General features: G+C 44.2%; 1 protein-coding gene across 3 annotated transcripts in view; it reads left to right on the top strand.

Moving 5' to 3' along the window:
- The window catches only part of LOC109880108 (disabled homolog 2-interacting protein), a 256,453-nt gene that overhangs the window by 106,370 nt on the left and 131,490 nt on the right, over positions 1 to 18,593 (top strand). For all 3 annotated transcript variants that reach the window (XM_031808701.1, XM_031808700.1, XM_020472352.2), the window contains exon 2: positions 14,468 to 14,562. In XM_031808701.1, coding sequence (XP_031664561.1) covers positions 14,503 to 14,562 — 60 coding nt within the window. In that variant the 5' untranslated portion in view covers positions 14,468 to 14,502. The remainder of the gene's footprint in view (positions 1 to 14,467; positions 14,563 to 18,593) is intronic.

The following is an 18,593-nucleotide window of genomic DNA, read 5'->3' as shown; positions in this document are numbered from 1 at the left end:
TCAACATTCTTGGTCCCCAGCTCAAATTGATCATATATTTCACAGAAGCCACTAGCAAGTAAGCACAAACTATTTAACAATCCAAGCAACTTTTCTTCTTTAACATATTACAATATTGAATAATACAACCCAACCATATTACACTCTTGAATTATGCAACAATCCACCAGCATATTTTTTTATATTTGAGATTCTTCAAAGTAGCCACCCTTTGCCTTGATGACAGCTTTGCACACTCTTGGTATTCTCTCAACCAGCTTCATGAGGTGGTCACCTGGAATACATTTCAACAGGTGTGCCTTGTTAAAAGTTAATTTGTGGAATTTCTTTCCTTCTTAATGTGTTTGAGCCAATCAGTTGTGTTGTGACAATGTAGGGGTGGTATAAGAAGATATCCCTATTTGGTAAAAGACCAAGTCCATATTCTGGCAAGAACAGCTCAAATAAGCAAAGAGAAACAACAGTCCATCATTACTTTTAAGACATGAAGGTCAGTCAATCAGGAAAATTTAATGTTTCTTCAAGTGCAGTTGCAAAAATCATCAAGCCCTGTGATGAAACTGGCTCTCATGAGGACTGCCACAGGACAGGAAGACCCAGAGTTACCTCTGCTGCAGAGGATAAGTTCATTAGAGTTACCAGCCTCAGAAATTGCAGCCCAAATAAATGCTTTACAGAATTCAAACAACATCAACTGTTCAGATGACACTGTTCAGATGACACTTGGTGAATCAGGACTTCATGGTCGAATTGCTGCAAAGAAACCACTACCAAAGGACACCAATAGGAAGAAGAGATTTGCTTGGGCCAAGAAACATGAGCAATGGACTTAAAAAAAAAAAAGATAGAATTTCCGAAACATACAATATACTTGCAGTGAAGCCGCTCAGAGTGACACACAGAAGCATCCAGGGTCAATGCCCTGCTCATTGGCACATTGACAGATATCCCACCAGGCCAGAAAACGTGAACCTGAACCCTCTAAGCTGTTTATGTGTTACGCTTGCCACTTTTGTAAGTACCGCATTTTGGCCTTTTCCTCCGAGAGCTCCATTAAATGTCCTGCTCGCAGCATTTCACCGACAGACCAGGGTGTTATGGAGTTTCTGAAATACACCCCAAGAGACGAATGCCCTCGCAATGATGAAATAAATCAACGTGAAATCATTAGCAGAGTGCCCTATGAGTGACATGATGACAGAGAGCATAGTCTTTGGAGCGATGTCAGCCGGTGTCAGCTCTCTCTCTCTCTCTCTCCTGTTATAATGGCATACAGTTGAAGTCGGACGTTTACATGCGCTTAGGTTGGAGTCATTAAAACTCGTTTTTTTTTCAATCACTCCACAAATTTCTTGTTAACAAACTATAGTTTTGGCAAATCTACTTTGTGCATGACACAAGTAATTTTTCCAACAATTGTTTACAGACAGATTATTTCACTTATAATTCACTGTGTCACAATTCCAGTGGGTCAGAAGGTTACATACACTAAGTTGACTGTGCCTTTAAACAGCTTGGAAAATTCCAGAAAACGATGTCATGGATTTAGAAGCTTCTGTTAGGCTAATTGACATAATTTGAGTCAATTGGAGGTGTACCTGTGGATGTATTCCAAGGCCTACCTTCAAACTCACTGCCTCTTTGCTTGACATCATGGGAAAATCAAAAGAAATCAGCCAAGACCTCCACAAGTCTGGTTCATCCTTGGGAGCAATTTCCAAAAGCCTGAAGGTACCACGTTCATCTGTACAAACAATAGTATGCAAGTATAAACTCCATGAGACCACGCAGCCGTCATCCGCTCAGGACGGAGACGTGTTCTGTCAAAGCACTTTTCGTACTTTGGTGCGAGAAGTGCAAATCATTCCCAGAACAACAGCAAAGGACCTTGTGAAGATGCTGGAGGAAATAGGTACAAAAGTATCTATAGCACAGTAAAACGAGTCCTATATCGACATAACCTGAAAGACCGCTCAGCAAGGAAGAACCCACTGCTCCAAAACTTCCAAAAAAAGCCAGACTACGGTCTGCAACTGCACAGGGAGACAAAGATTGTACTTTTTGGAGAAATGTCCTCTGGTCTGATGAAACAATAATAGAACTGTTTGGCCATAATGACCATCGTTATGTTTGGAAGAAAAATGGGGATGCGCGCAAGCCGAAGAACACCTAACTGTGAAGCACGGAGGTGGCAGCATCATGTTGTGGGGGTGCTTTGCTGCAGGAGGGACTGGTGCACTTCACAAAATCAATGGCATCATGAGGCAGGAAAATTTGGTGGATACATTGAAGCAACATCTCAAGACATCAGTCAGGAAGTTAAAGCTTGGTCGCAAAGGGGTCTTCCAAATGGAAAATGACCCCAAGCATACTTCCAAAGTTGTGGCAAAATGGCTTAAGGACAACAAAGTCAAGGTATTGGGGTGGCCATCACAAAGCCCTGACCTCAATCCTATAGAAAATTTGTGGGCAGAACTAAACAAGCATGTGCTAGCAAGGAGGCCTACAAACCTGACTCAGTTACACCAGCTCTGTCAGGAGGAATGGACCAAAATTCACCCAACTTATTGTGGGAAGCTTGTGGAAGGCTACCCAAAATGTTTGACCCAAGTTAAACAATTTAAAGGCAATGCTACCAAATACTCATTGAGTGTAGGTAAACTTCTGACCCACTGAGAATGTGAAGAAATAAATAAAAGCTGAAATGAATCATTCTCGCAATCATTATTCTGACATTTCACATTCTTAAAATAAAGTGGTCATCCTACCTGACCTAACACAGGGAATATTTACTCTGATTAAATGTCAGAAATTGTGAAAAACTTGGCTGAGGTGTATGTAAACTTCCGACTTCAACTGTAGCTGTGTGTCCTCTTTGGAGTGGTTGAGTTATTATTTGGCTGAAGGAAGAGAGAGATCTTCTAAAATGACGTACAAACTAGCTAGGGCCAAGGGCTGATGCACCTCTATTTATGTGCTGTGTTGCTACTGTCAGAATCAGTCAAAAGCCTTTTATTTATATACTACTAGAGAACAAATGGTGAGAGGACAGTATAGTAATGTTTGTGTGCTTGCTTGCTTGCACGTGCTTGTGTGCCTACATACTTGCACATCTGAGTGCATTCTCTGTGTGTGTATTCTATTGCGGGACTAAAAACGGAAGGTGACTTACCATTCTTTGTCTTCACAGTCCTTACCTCTCTGCCTCCTGTGATGAGTCCTCTCCTCTACATCTCCTCTTACTAGTCACTATGCTAAGCAGCTCAATTCTGCTTTCACAATTGGAGGGAAATTACATAAGTTGTTTTGAATAGAAGTTTACCTAATCTACCCATGCATGAGCAGTGGTTGTGGCTAGAACAAGAGCCCAGACCAATCCTTATGCACTCCCAGGCACCCTGAGGGAGGCCATAATATATCAATCTGTTGCTGGGACTACGGCTGATGATTGACAGGTGCCCCGTGGCTGTCAGTCAGCGTGTGGTCCAGACAGACGGCGGCAGTAGCCTGGATTTATGCACTCTGTATCGGCCGGGGAAATTATCCAGTAAAAGACCGATATGATAAACAGCTACACACATGGTCACACACAAGCACGCAGGCACGCATGCGCACACACACACACACAGAGAGAGAGAGAGAGAAACATACACACACAGTGCATTCGGAAAGTATTCAGATCCCATTTGTTACGTTACAGCATTATTCTAAAATTGATTGAATTGTTTTTTCCCTCATCAATATACACACAATGCCCCATAATGACAAAGAAAAACAGGTTGCAAATATATTAAAAATTAAAAACAGGTGTATCACATTTAAATAAGTATTCAGACCCTTTACTCAGTACTTTGTTGAAGCACCTTTGGTAGAGATTACAGCCTCGAGTCTTCTTGGGTAGGACGCTACAAGCTTCGTATACCTATATTTGGGGAGTTTCTCCCATTCTTCTCTGCAGATGGGCAGCTATTTTCAGGTCTCTCCAGTCGGAAGTCCTGAGCACTCTAGAGCAGGTTTTCATCAAGGATCTCTTTGTACTTTGCTCCATTCCTCGATCCTGACTAGTCTCCCAGTCACTGCCGCTGAAAAATATCCCCACAGCATGATGCTGCCACCACCATTCTTCACCGTAGGGATGGTGCCAGGTTTCTTCCAGACGGGACACATGACAATCAGGCTAAAGAGTTCAATCTTGGTTTCATCAGACCAGAGAATCTTGTTTCTCATGGTCTGAGAATCCTTTAGGTGCCTTTTGGCAAACTCCAAGCGGGCTGTCATGTGCCTTTTACCAATCTACCATAAAGATTGTAGCTGTGTGTCCTTGGTGGAGTATTGCAGAGATGGTTGTCCTTCTGGAAGGTTCACCCATCTCACAGAGGAAGCTCTGTCAGAGGGACCATTGGGTTCTTGGTCACCTCCCTGACCAATGCCCTTCTCCCCCAATTGCTCAATTTGTCCAATTTTCTTTTGTTTTAAGAATGATGGAGACCACTGAGTTTTTGGGGATCTTCAATGCTGCAGAAATGTTTTGGTACCCTTTCCCAGATCTGTTCCTCGACACAATCCTGTCTCCGAGCTCTACGAACAATTCCTTCGACCTCATGGCTTGGTTTTTGCTCTGACATGCACTGTCAACTGTGGGACCTTATATAGATGGGTATGTGCCTTTGCAAATCATGTCCAATCAAATGAATTTACCACAGGCGGACTGCAATCAAGTTGTAGAAACATCTCAAGGATGATCAATGGAAACAGGATGCACCCGAGCTCAATTTCGAGTCTCATAGCAAAGGGTCGAAATACTTATGTAAATAAGGTATTTCTGTTCATGATTTTTTTATACATTTGCAAAAAAAATCTAAAACCTTTTTTGTTTTTTCATCATGGGGTATTGTGTGTAGATTGATGAGGAAATAAATTATTTAATACATTTTATAATTAGTCTGTAAAGTATCAAAATGTGGAAAAAGTCAAGGACTGCATTGTACACACACACACACACACACACACATACACACACACAGACATACAGTGAGGCATACATTTTTATTCTCTGAGAGCCATCTCTTTATTGTATGTAGAACTGAGTGTGCAAAACATAAAACACCTTCCTAGCTCAGTGACTTTCAACGTGGCACAGTCATAGGATGCCACCTTTTCAACAAGTCAGTTCGTTCCTTCCTGCCCTGCTAGAGCTGCCCTGATCAACTGTAAGTGCTGTTATTGAGACGTGGAAACGTCTAGGAGCAACAATGGCTTATATGCGCAATGACAAGAGTCGGCTGGAGTGGTGTAAAACTTGCCGCCATTGGACTGGAAACACATTCTCTGGAGTGAGGAATCACGCTTCACCATCTCGCAGTCGGCCAAACAAATCTGAGTTTGGCAGATTCCAGGAAAACGCTACCTGCCAAATATGCATTGTGCCAACTGTAAAGTTTGGTGGAATAATGATCTGGGGCTGTTTTTCATGGTTCGGGCTAGTTCCCTTAGTTCCAGTGAAGGGAAATCTTAACGCTACAGCATACAATGACATTCTAGATGATTCTGTGCTTTCAAATTTGTGGCAACAGTTTGGGGAAGGCCCGTTCCTGTTTCAGCATGACAATGCACCCGTGCACAAAGCAAGGTCCATGCAGAAATGGCTTGTTGAGATCAGTGTGGAAGAACATGACTGGTTTGTACAAAGCCCTGACCTCCATCCTATCGAACACCTTTGGGATGAATTGGAACGCTGACTGCGAGCCAGGCCTAATCACGCAACATCAGTGCCCGACCTCACTAATGCTCTTGTGGCTGAATGGAAGCAAGTCCCCGCAGCAATGTTCCAACATCTAGCGGACATACTTTTGGCCAGGTAGTGTAGCTTTCATCTGAATTCACCGTGTCAGTCTATGTCATGGAGAGAGTCGGTGTTCCTAATGTTTGGACACTCCGTGTATGTTCCAGTCTATTTCTCCCGCGCTGTGGAGCTGGCGAGGGTAGCGGGTAGAGAACTGATTGATCACTAAAAGTTTATTCTACAGTACTTGACTTTCATCCTGTTTTACACACTCAGCCCATCTGATTCACAGCTAACCGCCTTTTGGTTTCTCTTCGTCTTTACATCGCTCAGCCCAATAACACCACGGCATGCTAGCCAGCTGCTCAGCAACATGCACACGCAAACGAGCATCTGCACGCACACACACATACCCTCTAAAAGGGGGAACAAATGACTTGAGGATGATACATGCTTAATTCTATGGAAAACAATATATATATTTGATTGGTCAAATTGATTGGTCATGTGAGGGAAATGCTATAACCCTCCAGCCACATCCAGCTAAGTGGATTGTTCACAATTGTCTACACATGGACACATGTTCATGAAATACAATAGGTGACTGTAACTAGAGCCATGACTACATGGAACTCTATTCCACATCAGGTAGCTGATGCAAAACAGATAAAATTACATCTTATGGAAGAGCGGGGACTGTGAAGCAACACAAACATAGGTACAGACACATGCGCGCACACACACACATGATAACATATGTACTATACACACACGTACACATGGATTTTGTGTTGTAGATAATGTGGCAGTGGAGTATGGGCACACAGTGTGTTGTGAATTCTGTAATGAACATATTGTAATGTTTTTAAAATGGTATAACTGCCTTAATTTTGGCAGACCACAGGCAGAATAGCTGCTTGGCAGCAGCCAATGGGGATCCATAATATATACAAATACAAAATCACTCCCAGACACACCTGGCTAATTTGATGGGCCATGTAGTAATCTGGCCGAAGTGAAGTCTTTTGTTTAGACATGTAGCTAGCTAGGTAGCTAGCTAGCTAAACAATGAGCCGGCATAATCCCAACTCATACTACTACCAATACAAACATTGTAGTTTGAATCTGCAGGTAGCTAAAGCTAGCAAACAATGTTCAATGTTAGCTAGCTAACATTAGGTTATAACTAGCAATGCAAATGGTTTTCTGATTCAAATAATATTACTACACAGATCATACATGTAACTTTAGCTAGCGAGCCAGCAAGCTAACATTCACTAGCTAACTAATAGTACGCTTTAACGTGCAATAAAAAATACTTTGACAAAATTTGAAACGTATACCTGAAAATGCAGCTAGACTCTTACCCGTATGCATGGAGGAACGCTTCACAGCAGACTGGGACCATTTTAACTCTGTTTTGTTTGTAGCTACATCTTGTTTGGCCAGCGTTGTGTCAAGTCACTCTGATGGCTAATGTTATCTTTAAAAAAATGCATGGTAGAAAGGACTGTCAACATGCATTGAACAGCTCATGTTACAGACAGAAACATGTTACATGGCAGACCAATCCAAACTCATCTCCCGGCATGTCCAGCCCATCCATTATCTCAGCCAGTCATGGCTAGCCGGAAGTTTCCTGTCTTTTTCTGTGGCTAAACCAACTAGTCTCCTAATTGAATAATTGTATTCATATTTATGGAGGGTATACACATGTGTTATTAATGCACATGACAGTTCATATGTTCCAGAAGGCATTTCTGGCAAAAAAACAAAACACATTTTGATTTAAAAAAAATATCAAAATGTGTTTTTTTTTTGTTGCCAGAAATGCCTTCTGGAACATGTGAACTGTCTGTGTATGTTTATGTTCAAATGCCTCTCCTGTGAAATAGTGACGTGCTACGTATGTCTAGTTTCCTTAAACGAGTCACATATGCTTCTCTGTATCTCTGCTCAAATCTGGGTAAAAGATTGAAAGGAATGTGAGTCTTGTTCAGTACATTTAGTGATTGCTTGCTTTTCTAAAGTCTACCAACCTTGCCAGCAGACATGCCAGCTAAGATAATTAGACAAGCTAGCTACTCTAACTTGATTGATAGCCTGAAATGGCTTCTTGGTAGCTAGTAATGAGGTTGGGAGATGGGAAGCTATCTGGGCTAGCTAAAGCCAACTTCATAAAATGGCTGTGGCAAGGACAAATCTGAGGGGGCACATGCCCCTGTGCCCCCTATGGGCATGATGCCTTTGCATACACTCATACACACAAATGCATGTGCATACATGCGCACACTCATACGCACACACACATTCAAACACACTTTATCGACTCACCATGCAAAGTGTCCTTGCTATATCCAGCATGTTCCGCTTTCCCTACTATAATTAACCCTGATGCTATCTAGCTAGTGTCTCTTTGTCTTATCACAGTGTGTGACACATTACATGTACCTCACCGCACACTGTGCTTCATACAAATACACCTAGCACCCAGACGATGACACAGACGCACACATGCTGACATAACCAAATCCAATGGGGCGCTGATAAATTCATTCGTTTTGGTATTTCAGTTGAAGCTGTTTGAAGCTGAAAGCTTCCTTGGTGGGGGGAGGGGGGCTGGCGGTGGAATGAGAGCATGCCTCTCCCTGGAATGTCCTGGTCAGGGCATCTGGAGGGTCGTGTGCGGCTAGGCTGGTGGGGTTGCCAAGGGAATGGAGCATTGAGGAAATTGTCCTTGGGGGCCAAACAATGAGAGGAGCGAGTAAAGGAGAAAGGTAGAGAGAGAGAGAGATAGAGAGAGAGAGAGAGAGAGAGAAATTCAGTAAGACAAAATGTGTTCCAAAAAAAGGTCCACAAATACAAATTGCATCTAGATGCTGATACCCTAGAGCACCCAAAAAAACGATACATACCTTGGCATAAACATCAGCACCACTGGTAACTTCCACAAAGCTGTGAACGAGCTGAGAGACAAGGGAAGAAGGTTCGTCTTTGCAATCAAAAGAAACATAGAATTTGACATACCAATTAGGATCTGGCTAAAAATACTTGAATCAGTTATAGAACCTTTTGCCCTTTAAGGTTGTGAGGTCTGGGTTCTGCTCACCAACCAAATTTTCACAAAATGGAACAAACACCAAATTGAGACTCTGCATGCAGAATTCTGCAAAAATATACTCAGTGTACAATGTAAAACACCAAATAATGCATGCAGAGCGTAATTAGGCCGATACCCACTAATTATCAAAATCCAGAAAAGATTTGTTAAATTCTACAACCATCTAAAAGGAAGCCATATAAAGCCATCACCTACAGAGAGATGAACCTGGAGAAGAGTCCCCTAAGCAAGCTGGTCCTGGAGCTCTGTTATCAAACAGACCCCACAGAGCCCCAGGACAGCAACACAATTAGACCCAACCAATTCATGAGAAAACAAAAAGATAATTACTTGATACATTGAAACAGAGCAAACTAGAATGCTATTTGGCCCTAAACAGAGTGTAACACAGTGGCAGAATACCTGACCACTGTGACTGACCCAAACTTAAGGAAAGCTTTGACTATGTACAGACTCAGTGAGCATAGCCTTGCTATTGAGAAAGGCCGCCGCAGGCAGACCTGGCTCTCAAGAGAAGACAGGGTATATGCACACTGCCCACAAAATGAGGTGGAAACTGAGCTGCACTTCTTAACCTCCTGTCCAATGTATGACTATATTAGAAACACATATTTCCCTCAGATTACACAGATCCACAAAGAATTTGAAAAACAAACCCAATTTTGATCAACTCCCATATCTATTGGGTAAAATACCACAGTGTACCATCACAGCAAATTTGTGACCTGTTGCCACAAGAAAAGGGCAACCAGTGAAGAACAAACACCACTGTAAATACAACCCATATTTATGTTGATTTATTTTCCCTTTTGTACTTTAACTATCTGCACATAATATGAAACGTCTTTATTTTTTGGGCAACTTTTGTGAGTGTAATGTTTACTGTTTTTTTAATAGTTTATTTCACTTTTGTTTATTATCAAATTCACTTGCTTAGGCAATGTTAACATATGTTTCCCATGTCAATAAAGCCCTTGTTAACATATGTTTCCCATGTCAATAAAGCCCTTAAATTGAAATGTAATTTAACTGAAAGAGAGGGAGAAAGAGATGCATATACTGCATGTACCAACGCAGACATCTCTACAACTGTTTAACCACCTTCTCTGCTATTCCAGCACCTTTCTCAATCTCTCATGGGTTCGTACTGTTTCTCAGAAGGAGTGAAGTGACTCACTTCTCTCCCTCTATCCAGCCTCTTATCTTCCCCTGCCAGACCCAAAGCTATGCAGCCTCTCCTATAGAGGTCCATTAACTACACTCGGAGACCCAGGCTGAGCAACGTTACAAGCCCAGCCAGGTGACTGCCGTCTGGGCTTTATCGTCTCCCAGGTCCCCTGAGACTCACACTGCCAGGTGGTGTGAGACTCTGTCCTATTAACCAACTGTTAGGAGGGATGGAGGGAAGGATAGGGAGATGGAGTGGGGCTAGGGAGGATGGAGAGATCTGTTTATGGGCAAACAGAAGTAGAGGAAGGGGGGAGGATAAGAGTGAGAGCCGTAGGGAAGGTAGGAGGGACGGCTGTTTTTTTTTTCAGACTATGGAGGAGGAAGAGGAGAAAGACATGAAGGAGGGGAGAGGTAGAGGAAGTGTGAGCGAGAAGATGCTGAAGGACGAGGTGAGGTAGAGGAGGAGGGCTTGTACAGGGCAGCGGGTGGACATCGTTGAGACAATACTCAATACTCAAATACTCAAAGACAAAACATCTACTGTATGTGCCCTCTAGCTGACCTGACAGACAACACATACCTCTGTCTGCTGCCAGACACACACACACACACACACACACACACACACACACACACACACACATGCCATTCCATTCCCTCCGTTCCAGCCATTATTATGAGCCGTGCTCCCCTCAGCAGCCTCGACTGACACACACACACACACACACACACACACACACACACACACACACACACACACACACACACACACACACACACACACACACACACACACACACACACACACACACACACACACACACACACACAAAGATAAATAAAGTTCAATAAAGTGCCTGATAGGCTGCTGCCATGGCAGCAAGATAATTAATTCTCCTCAGATCTCCGGGTGCTCAGATCACTGAGGATGTGTAAAGGTTTTATATGTTTAACTCACACAGGGGCAACTTTAATTTGCATTTCTTCTTCCACAAGTGTCTTCTGTATTACCTATGTTTCGCTAGTGCATCTCCTGCTTTCCCCAGTCCCTATTGGTACACAGGTGTGTGTGTGTGTGTGTGTGTGTGTGTGTGTGTGTGTGTGTGTGTGTGTGTGTGTGTGTGTGTGTGTGTGTGTGTGTGTGTGTGTGTGTGTGTGTGTGTGTGTGTGTGTGTGTGTGTGTGTGTGTGTGTGTGTGTGTGTGTGTGTGTGTGTGTGTGTGTGTGTGTGTGTGGGTGTGTTTAACACTTTACAGCCAACCTTTAGCCAACCATTCCTCCAACCAGTGACTGAGTGTAGGATTCACAGCTGGCCCCTGCATGTGTTCACTATGAGAGAGGAAACTACTCTGATCTGCAGTACTCTACACGCATGCCTCATTATGTGGTGAGCTAATTAGTGTGTCAAATTGCACTGCATGCCTACACATGTTGCTACCATCTGCACAGTGTGTACCGTACGAGGAGAACAGGCTGCTCTTCATATGAGTCCCTGGAAAACACGTTTTACGGTCTCTCTTTACCAATTATTAAATCCTTCTAATTAAAACGTGTGTATTCTGTAGAGTAATAGTGTACCCTTTGGCAAACCTTATGCACCCTTATCTGTACTCCATTGGGCTTATGGTAAAACTGTACGATTTCCTTGTAAGGACGTGACTTATTGTTGATTGACAGATGTAGCTTTGGGACCTATAGTGAAAGCCACGTGCAGTGTCGTGTTTGTTTTTTGTTGAGCTGCAAAAAAACAAGTTGAGAGCGAGAGAGAGACTCAATTTGGCGCGGTGGTTTGCTATGCAAATTGATGGAAAGCGGTGTCGAGGGGAAAACCGTATGACATTGTAAAATCAATGTACACAAACAACAAGTTTGTAGTTAAAATTGTGAGGTCTGGGATCCACAAAAAGGGACAAACACCCAATTGAGACTCTGTTCGTGCAGAATTATGCAAAAATATTATTGTGTGGATGCAAAACCCCAAACAATGCATGCAGAGTCGAAGTAGGGCTATACCTGCTAGTTATCAACATCCAGAAACGAACTGTTCAGTTCTACAACCGCCTAAAAGCCCTCACCTACAAAGATATTATGAACCTAGAGAAGAGTCCCCTCAGCCAGCTGGTTCTGGGGCTCTGTTCACAAATACAAATAGACCCCACAGAGCCCCAAGACCAAGACACAATTAGACTCAACAAATGATGAGAAAGCAAAAAGATAACTACTTGACAACCTCGAAAGAATCAATACAATTGGAATGCTATCTGGCCATAAACAGAGAGTACAGAGTGGTAGAATACCTGGCCACTATGACTGTCCCAGAATTAAGAAAATCCTTGACTTTGTAAAGATTCAGTGAGCATAGCCTTGCTATTGAGAGAGGCCGCCGCAGGCAGACCTGGCTCCCAAGAGAAGACTGGCTATGTGCACACTGCCCACACAATGAGTGGGAAACCGAGCTGCACTTCCTATCCCCCTGCCAAGCATGTTACCGCCTTAGAGATACATATTTCCCACAGATCACATGGACCCACAAATGAATTTGAAAACAAATCAAACATTGATAAACTCCCATGTCTGTTAGGTGAAATACCACAGTGTGCAATCCCAGCTGCAAGATTTGTGGCCCGTTGCCTTGAGAAAAGGGCAACCAGTGGAGAACAAACAGCATTGTAAATACCACCCATATGTATCTGCTTATTTATCTTCCCCTACTATTTGTACTACAGCTATTTGCACACTGCTAAAACACGGTCCACAGCTGATAATATAACACTTGAAATGCCTCTTTTTCAACCCTTTGCGAGTGCAATGTTTGCTGTTCACTTTCTAATAGTTTTCTGTCGATATTGTTTTGTGTCTTCTCACTTGTGTTTTTTTGTTGTTGTTTAAATCACTCTGAAAATTGAGAGTGAATTAGAGAGAGAGACCGGTGATGTCCCCTAAACTGACACAGATCAACATTGGCCTGCCAGTGACCTCACAGAGGTCGAGGGAGGGGGGGGGGTCACTGTGTCTGCTATAGACGGTTGTGGGGGCGGGGAGATTGACAGTACTTACATGAAGGGAGAGTTCACACTGAGCAGCGGTGTCGACACCTGTTGTATTAGGCGCACGTGACCAGTGACATTTGATTTGCTATTTCAGTGTTCACATGATGTCAAAAAAGTGCGAAAGTTTCGCATGAGCGCTTGTTTTGGCGCGTAGCCTCCTGCAAGTTGTACGGCATACTGGCGTCAGCACAGTCGGGGCTGAGTCGAGGTGTATACAGTACAGGACGTTCCCATCGGTTGTCTGTCCCAGCAGGACGCGTGTGTTCTCCCTCAGTCAGACCTTGTCTTGTCCTTTTATCCAGTTACTCTGTGTGCTAAAACAGCAGACAGCCCTGTAACATAGCAGACGTTCTAATTTACTGTGGCACAGGTAATGCTGACAGGCTAACAGACAGACAGGGGAGTCTGACTACCGACACTGACAACACCAAAAACCTGTCTCCTGGTGTCTTCCTTTCCCTTAAAGTATGCGGCATCTGACAGGGGTGATTTTGTGTGGTTTTTTTAAGGGGAAAAGTGTCCACTTTCGATCACAAGGTAGATGGACCAGAACACAATGCAAGACATGAAACAATGAGTTATGTGCCTCAAGCGCTAATTGCTACAGTTTAGAATGGAAACATTGCCGTGAGGGGTTAAGTTAGTTCACCCATCTGCAAAAACATGGCAACCCGCGGTTAATGTCAGTCCTGTACCATCGTCTGAAGCGTATCGCTGTATCAACATGCATACTCGGCGTGTCTCACATTCTTGGAGTGGACATGTCCCGATCTGCAGCACATGGTACCTCATGGCTCTGATAGAGTGGTAACGATCACTGTCTGTGATAACAGGAGGCGCATTAAATCACTGCACATAGAACAGACACACAATGAAAGACAAAGCAGTATCAGATCAAGATAGACCCCAGGGTTGTCTATTTAGAGACAACAAATGAAATGGAGTTGAACAAGAACATGAAAACAATGTGCAAAATTAAAGAAACGTTCTGCTGGTTGCTAACTGAGCCTGACTTTTTGAAACAAAGCCGGTTGCACAAAATGTATTTTACTCCATTATCCTGACTGATGTCCCCTCTGTCTCTATTTCTCTCTCTCTCTCTCTCTCTCTCTCTCTCTCTCTCTCTCTCTCTCTCTCTCTCTCTCTCTCTCTCTCTCTCATCCCTCTCTCTCTCTCTCTCTCTCTCTCTCGTCCCTGTCTCTCTCTTCCCTGTCTCTCTCTCTGTCTCTTCCCTGTCTCTCTCGTCCCTGTCTCTCTCTCTCTCTCTTCCCTGTCTCTCTCGTCCCTGTCGCTCTCTCTCTCTTCCCTGTCTCTCTCTTCTCTCTCTCTTCCCTATCTCCCCCAGAGTCGCCCCCGGAGCGAACGGGCCGCCGACGGAGCATGCCTGGTGGTGCGCCGGACATGGAACCTGCCGCAGCAGCCACGCCCTTCAGAGTCACCGTGAGTACTCGCCTGCCGGAGCACGCAGCGTGTGTGCCTGCACGCGCCCGTGTGCGTCAAGAGCGTGTGACAAAGAGAGGCAGAAAGAAAGAAATACTAATTGGAAGAGAGACTTCCAGAGACAGGGAGAGTACAGTAGTCTTTAAGATGTCACGTCAATGTGAATAGAAGTCTGTTCTGGTCTCCAGGTGGTTCTATGCCAGTCTGAATCTCATTGAGCTTCTCCATAACACCCATTCTGAATACACTCTGATGTACAGGTTGTGTGGAGTTATTGAGCTTTCCAGCCATTGTGGAATGATACATCTGTGGTGCAATAGGCCTCATTTCATTTTCTCTTCACATGTGTTCTCCTGGCTGGCTCAAAATGAGCCACTTCTCACCATGTTTCATTCAACAGATATTTGAACTGCTACTTAACAAACTGCAGAAATGCAGACTCTGTGAGTCATCCATAAGTAGCTTGCCACCTATAAGCAGAGCACATCCCCGTCAAACTAGAGATGAGAGTGGAGAGGAGGACCTCTAGGTGAACGGTACACGGTCATCGGGATACATTCAGGATGCAAACAAACTCTTTACGTTGCCGATCCAATGGAAATGCTTCTCTGTCCACTGTGAATGGTTCAAACAGAAATTATTCCTATAGATTGACAACATATACATTAGCTTCACCCGTGTTGGTTACCAAGGTCTCCATCTTTTGTCGAACTCAAGCTCCTGTCTCTGTCTACTCGCTCTCCTTCCATCTATCTCTCTCTATGACAATGCCAAAACCCTCCACTCCACACCATGTGTCCACAGAATACTATTGCTGTCTGTTGACCGTACCTATAAAAGATAGTTGATGTGCCTCTGACACTAACCCCGTGTAGTGGAAGCCATATTAAACACACATGAATGTCAACGGGAGCCGTCGGGTTGAACTTCCACAAAGTGAGACTGAAGTGTGTTTTATGAACCGAGCAGTTGTTTCCACTAGGTTTTAATGGCAAATACAGCTGCTGTGGATTGGCTCGTTGAGATTATGAGTAGAGAACGGTAGTGTGGTTGTGCGTGTAGACGAAGTGTTGTGGCAAGGGGTTGCGCCTGCCGTGGCTAAACATTCATGGTGTGCAAGCGCGTGCCTGTACGAGCGAGAGGGTAGGAGAGAAGTTGAGAGAGAGGTAAGAGGTGAAGCGAGAGAGTGCAGAAGAGGGACAAAAGGGGGCGAGAGAGAGGAGACAAAGTGTTAGTGAGACACAGAGGAGTCCGACAGACAGCGGGTAGGCTTTATATCGATCGATCGGGTGTCAGTTAAGCTGCTCCCTGCAGGGACCAGAGGAAAGAAGATAATGAGAAAAGAGAGGAGAGCAGAGGAATGGAGAGAATGAGAGAGGAGAGGAGAAAAGTGATGAGATGAAACCACTGTGTCTCGCTGTAGAGTCACATGACCATTTCTCTTTCTCCTGAGTCATGAGGCCATTAAGTTCATGTTTGGATATGATAGAGGTAGAAGGTACCTGGCCCATTAGGCACACATCTAGGATCAGCTTACCAAACTCAAACCATCATCCCTTAAACCATAAGTGATCAAATCTTAAACCTAACATAGAATCAGGGTAACTTTATCTCCCCCCCCCCCCCCCTCAATGAGACGACAATAGATTTAACATCAGCTTATCTGCAGACTCTTCCATATGTTTGTCATTACAGTGCCCTCTTCTGGCAAGTAAGGGTACAGTCCACTTTTTGCCCACTGCGTTTACTTAGATGCAATGTAGTGTGTGAATGCGTATGTGTGAGTGAGTGACATCCCTCACCCTCCATCCATCCTGGCCAGTTGGTGAAAGGACATCCCAGCTCTTAGCCCCCTCTCTCCTCCTGAAAGACCAGTCCTGACATCTAAAGTACCCCCTCCTAGGCTTTGAGCTAAATCTGTCAAAATGACTCTCTCACACAGTTATCCCGGCCCCGGACTCTGTCATGCAAACACACACACTGATTCGATAAGAAGACTTCACACACACTTGGTTGAAGAATTCTCTCTCTCCCCCAAACAACTAACCCATACTCTTAGAATTTTTATTTTTTTATTTAACCAGGCAAGTCCGTTACAAACAAATCGTTATTCACAATGGCGGCCTACCCCAGGCAAACCCTCCCCTAACCCGGACGACGCTGGGCCAATTGTGGGACTCCCTATGGGACTCCCGATCAAGGTCGGTTGTAATACAGCCCGTGATCAAACCAGGGTCTGTAGTGACACCTCTAGCACTGAGATGCAGTGCCTTAGACCGCTGTGCCACTCGGGAGCCCTTGTGTGTGTAGGGTTCTTTGGCTGACTCCATAAGAGAACCCCTTTTTGGTTCCAGGTTAAAAAAAACTTTGTGGAAAGTGTTCCACATGGAACCCAAAAGGCTTCTACCTGGAACCAAAAAGGTTCTTCAAATGGTTCTGTAATGAGACTTTCCAAGTGGCACTGCGGTCTAAGGCACTGTGATAGTGATAAAGGGGTCACACAACCAGAGATCAAACCAGGGTTTGTTATCACAACCGGCTGTGATCGGGAGTACCATAGGGCAACTGGCCCAGAATCATCCGGGTTAGGGGAGGGTCTGGCTGGGGTAGGCCGTCATTGTAAAATACAAATTTGTTCTTATTAACTGACTTGCCTAGTTAAGTAAAGGTTAAATAATAAATAAATGTGGACAGGTACCAAACTATTTTAGGTTCTAGATAGCACCTTCATGCTAAGAGTGCCGGATACACAATTTTGTCCTGTTCTCCGCTAAAGTGGAGAGAGTGGTGCCAACCCAATTTGACTCTTCTCGTACAGCCACACAACAAACCCTTGAGGCTGATTGCAACGCCTCGTCAAATTGATTCTGAATTAGGACTACTTCTCATCCAATCTCTCCCTCTATCCCTCCCACACTCCCCCCTACTTTCCTCCCCCTCGGTCTCAGATTGTTCTAGGGGTCTAATTGGAGACTCTGGCCCAGCGATTGTGTGTGTGTGGGGTGGGGGGGGGTGTCCCCTCTGCTCAAACAAAAGACATCCCTTGGGCTTTTGGCTGTCCTGACCGCGATGATTCAACAAACCACTGGCGCAAAGGAAGCGGGAGTATGGACACACACGTGCATGACCACAGCGCGCACAGACAACAACACGCAGAAATGCAGTCAGTTTGACTGAGTCATCTCAGACGTACAGGTGTTTGCCTGCAGTGTTGTGGAAAAGTATTTGTCCCCTTTCCAATTGTCTCTGCTTTTGCATATTTTTGATACTCCGGTACTTTAGACGAGGTGGGTCCCATTTATGTCTGGCAAACACCGAAAACTGCATTCCACAGTAAGAACCTTATACCAACGGTCAAGCGTGGCGGCGGTCGTGGCATGGTTTGGGGATGTTTTGCTGCCGCAGGAACTGAACGGCTTGCTTTCATGGAAGGAGCCATAAATTCTGCTCTGTATCAGAGAGTTCTACAAGGCCATCCGTCTGTGAGCAGCAAGACAATGATCCAAAACACACAATCAAGTCTGCATGGATATGGTTAAAAAGCAACACATTTGAAGAAGTTTTGGAATGGCCTCGTCGAAGTTCAGTTCTAATCCCAATTGAGATGTTGCGGCAGGACTTGAAACGAACCGGTCCCGCTTGAAAACCCACAAAAGTCTCTGAGTTACAGCCGTTCTGCATGGAAGAGGGGGACAGAATTCCTCCACAGCGACGTGAGAGACTGATCAACAACTACAGGAAGCGTTTGGTTGGAGTCGTTGCTGCTTAAAGGAGGCACAACCAGTTATTGAGTGAAACGGGGCAATTACCTTTTTCACACAGGGGAATTGGGTGTTGCGTAACTTTGTTAATTCAAGAAATAAGTATCACATTTTGCTGTTATTTGTAAACTCAGGTTACCGTTATCTAATGTTATGTTCTGGTTGAAGATCTGATAACATTCAGTGTCGGAAAAAATATGCTAAAATATAGGAAATCTGAAAAGGGGCAAATATGTTTTCACAGCACTGTGTCAACAAATCCATATGTGA

Source organism: Oncorhynchus kisutch, linkage group LG29, assembly GCF_002021735.2.
Source record: "Oncorhynchus kisutch isolate 150728-3 linkage group LG29, Okis_V2, whole genome shotgun sequence".
Taxonomy (NCBI): Eukaryota; Metazoa; Chordata; class Actinopteri; order Salmoniformes; family Salmonidae; genus Oncorhynchus; species Oncorhynchus kisutch.
The sequence above is the reverse complement of the archived record's forward strand: the minus strand, read 5'-3'. Positions and strand labels throughout refer to the sequence as shown.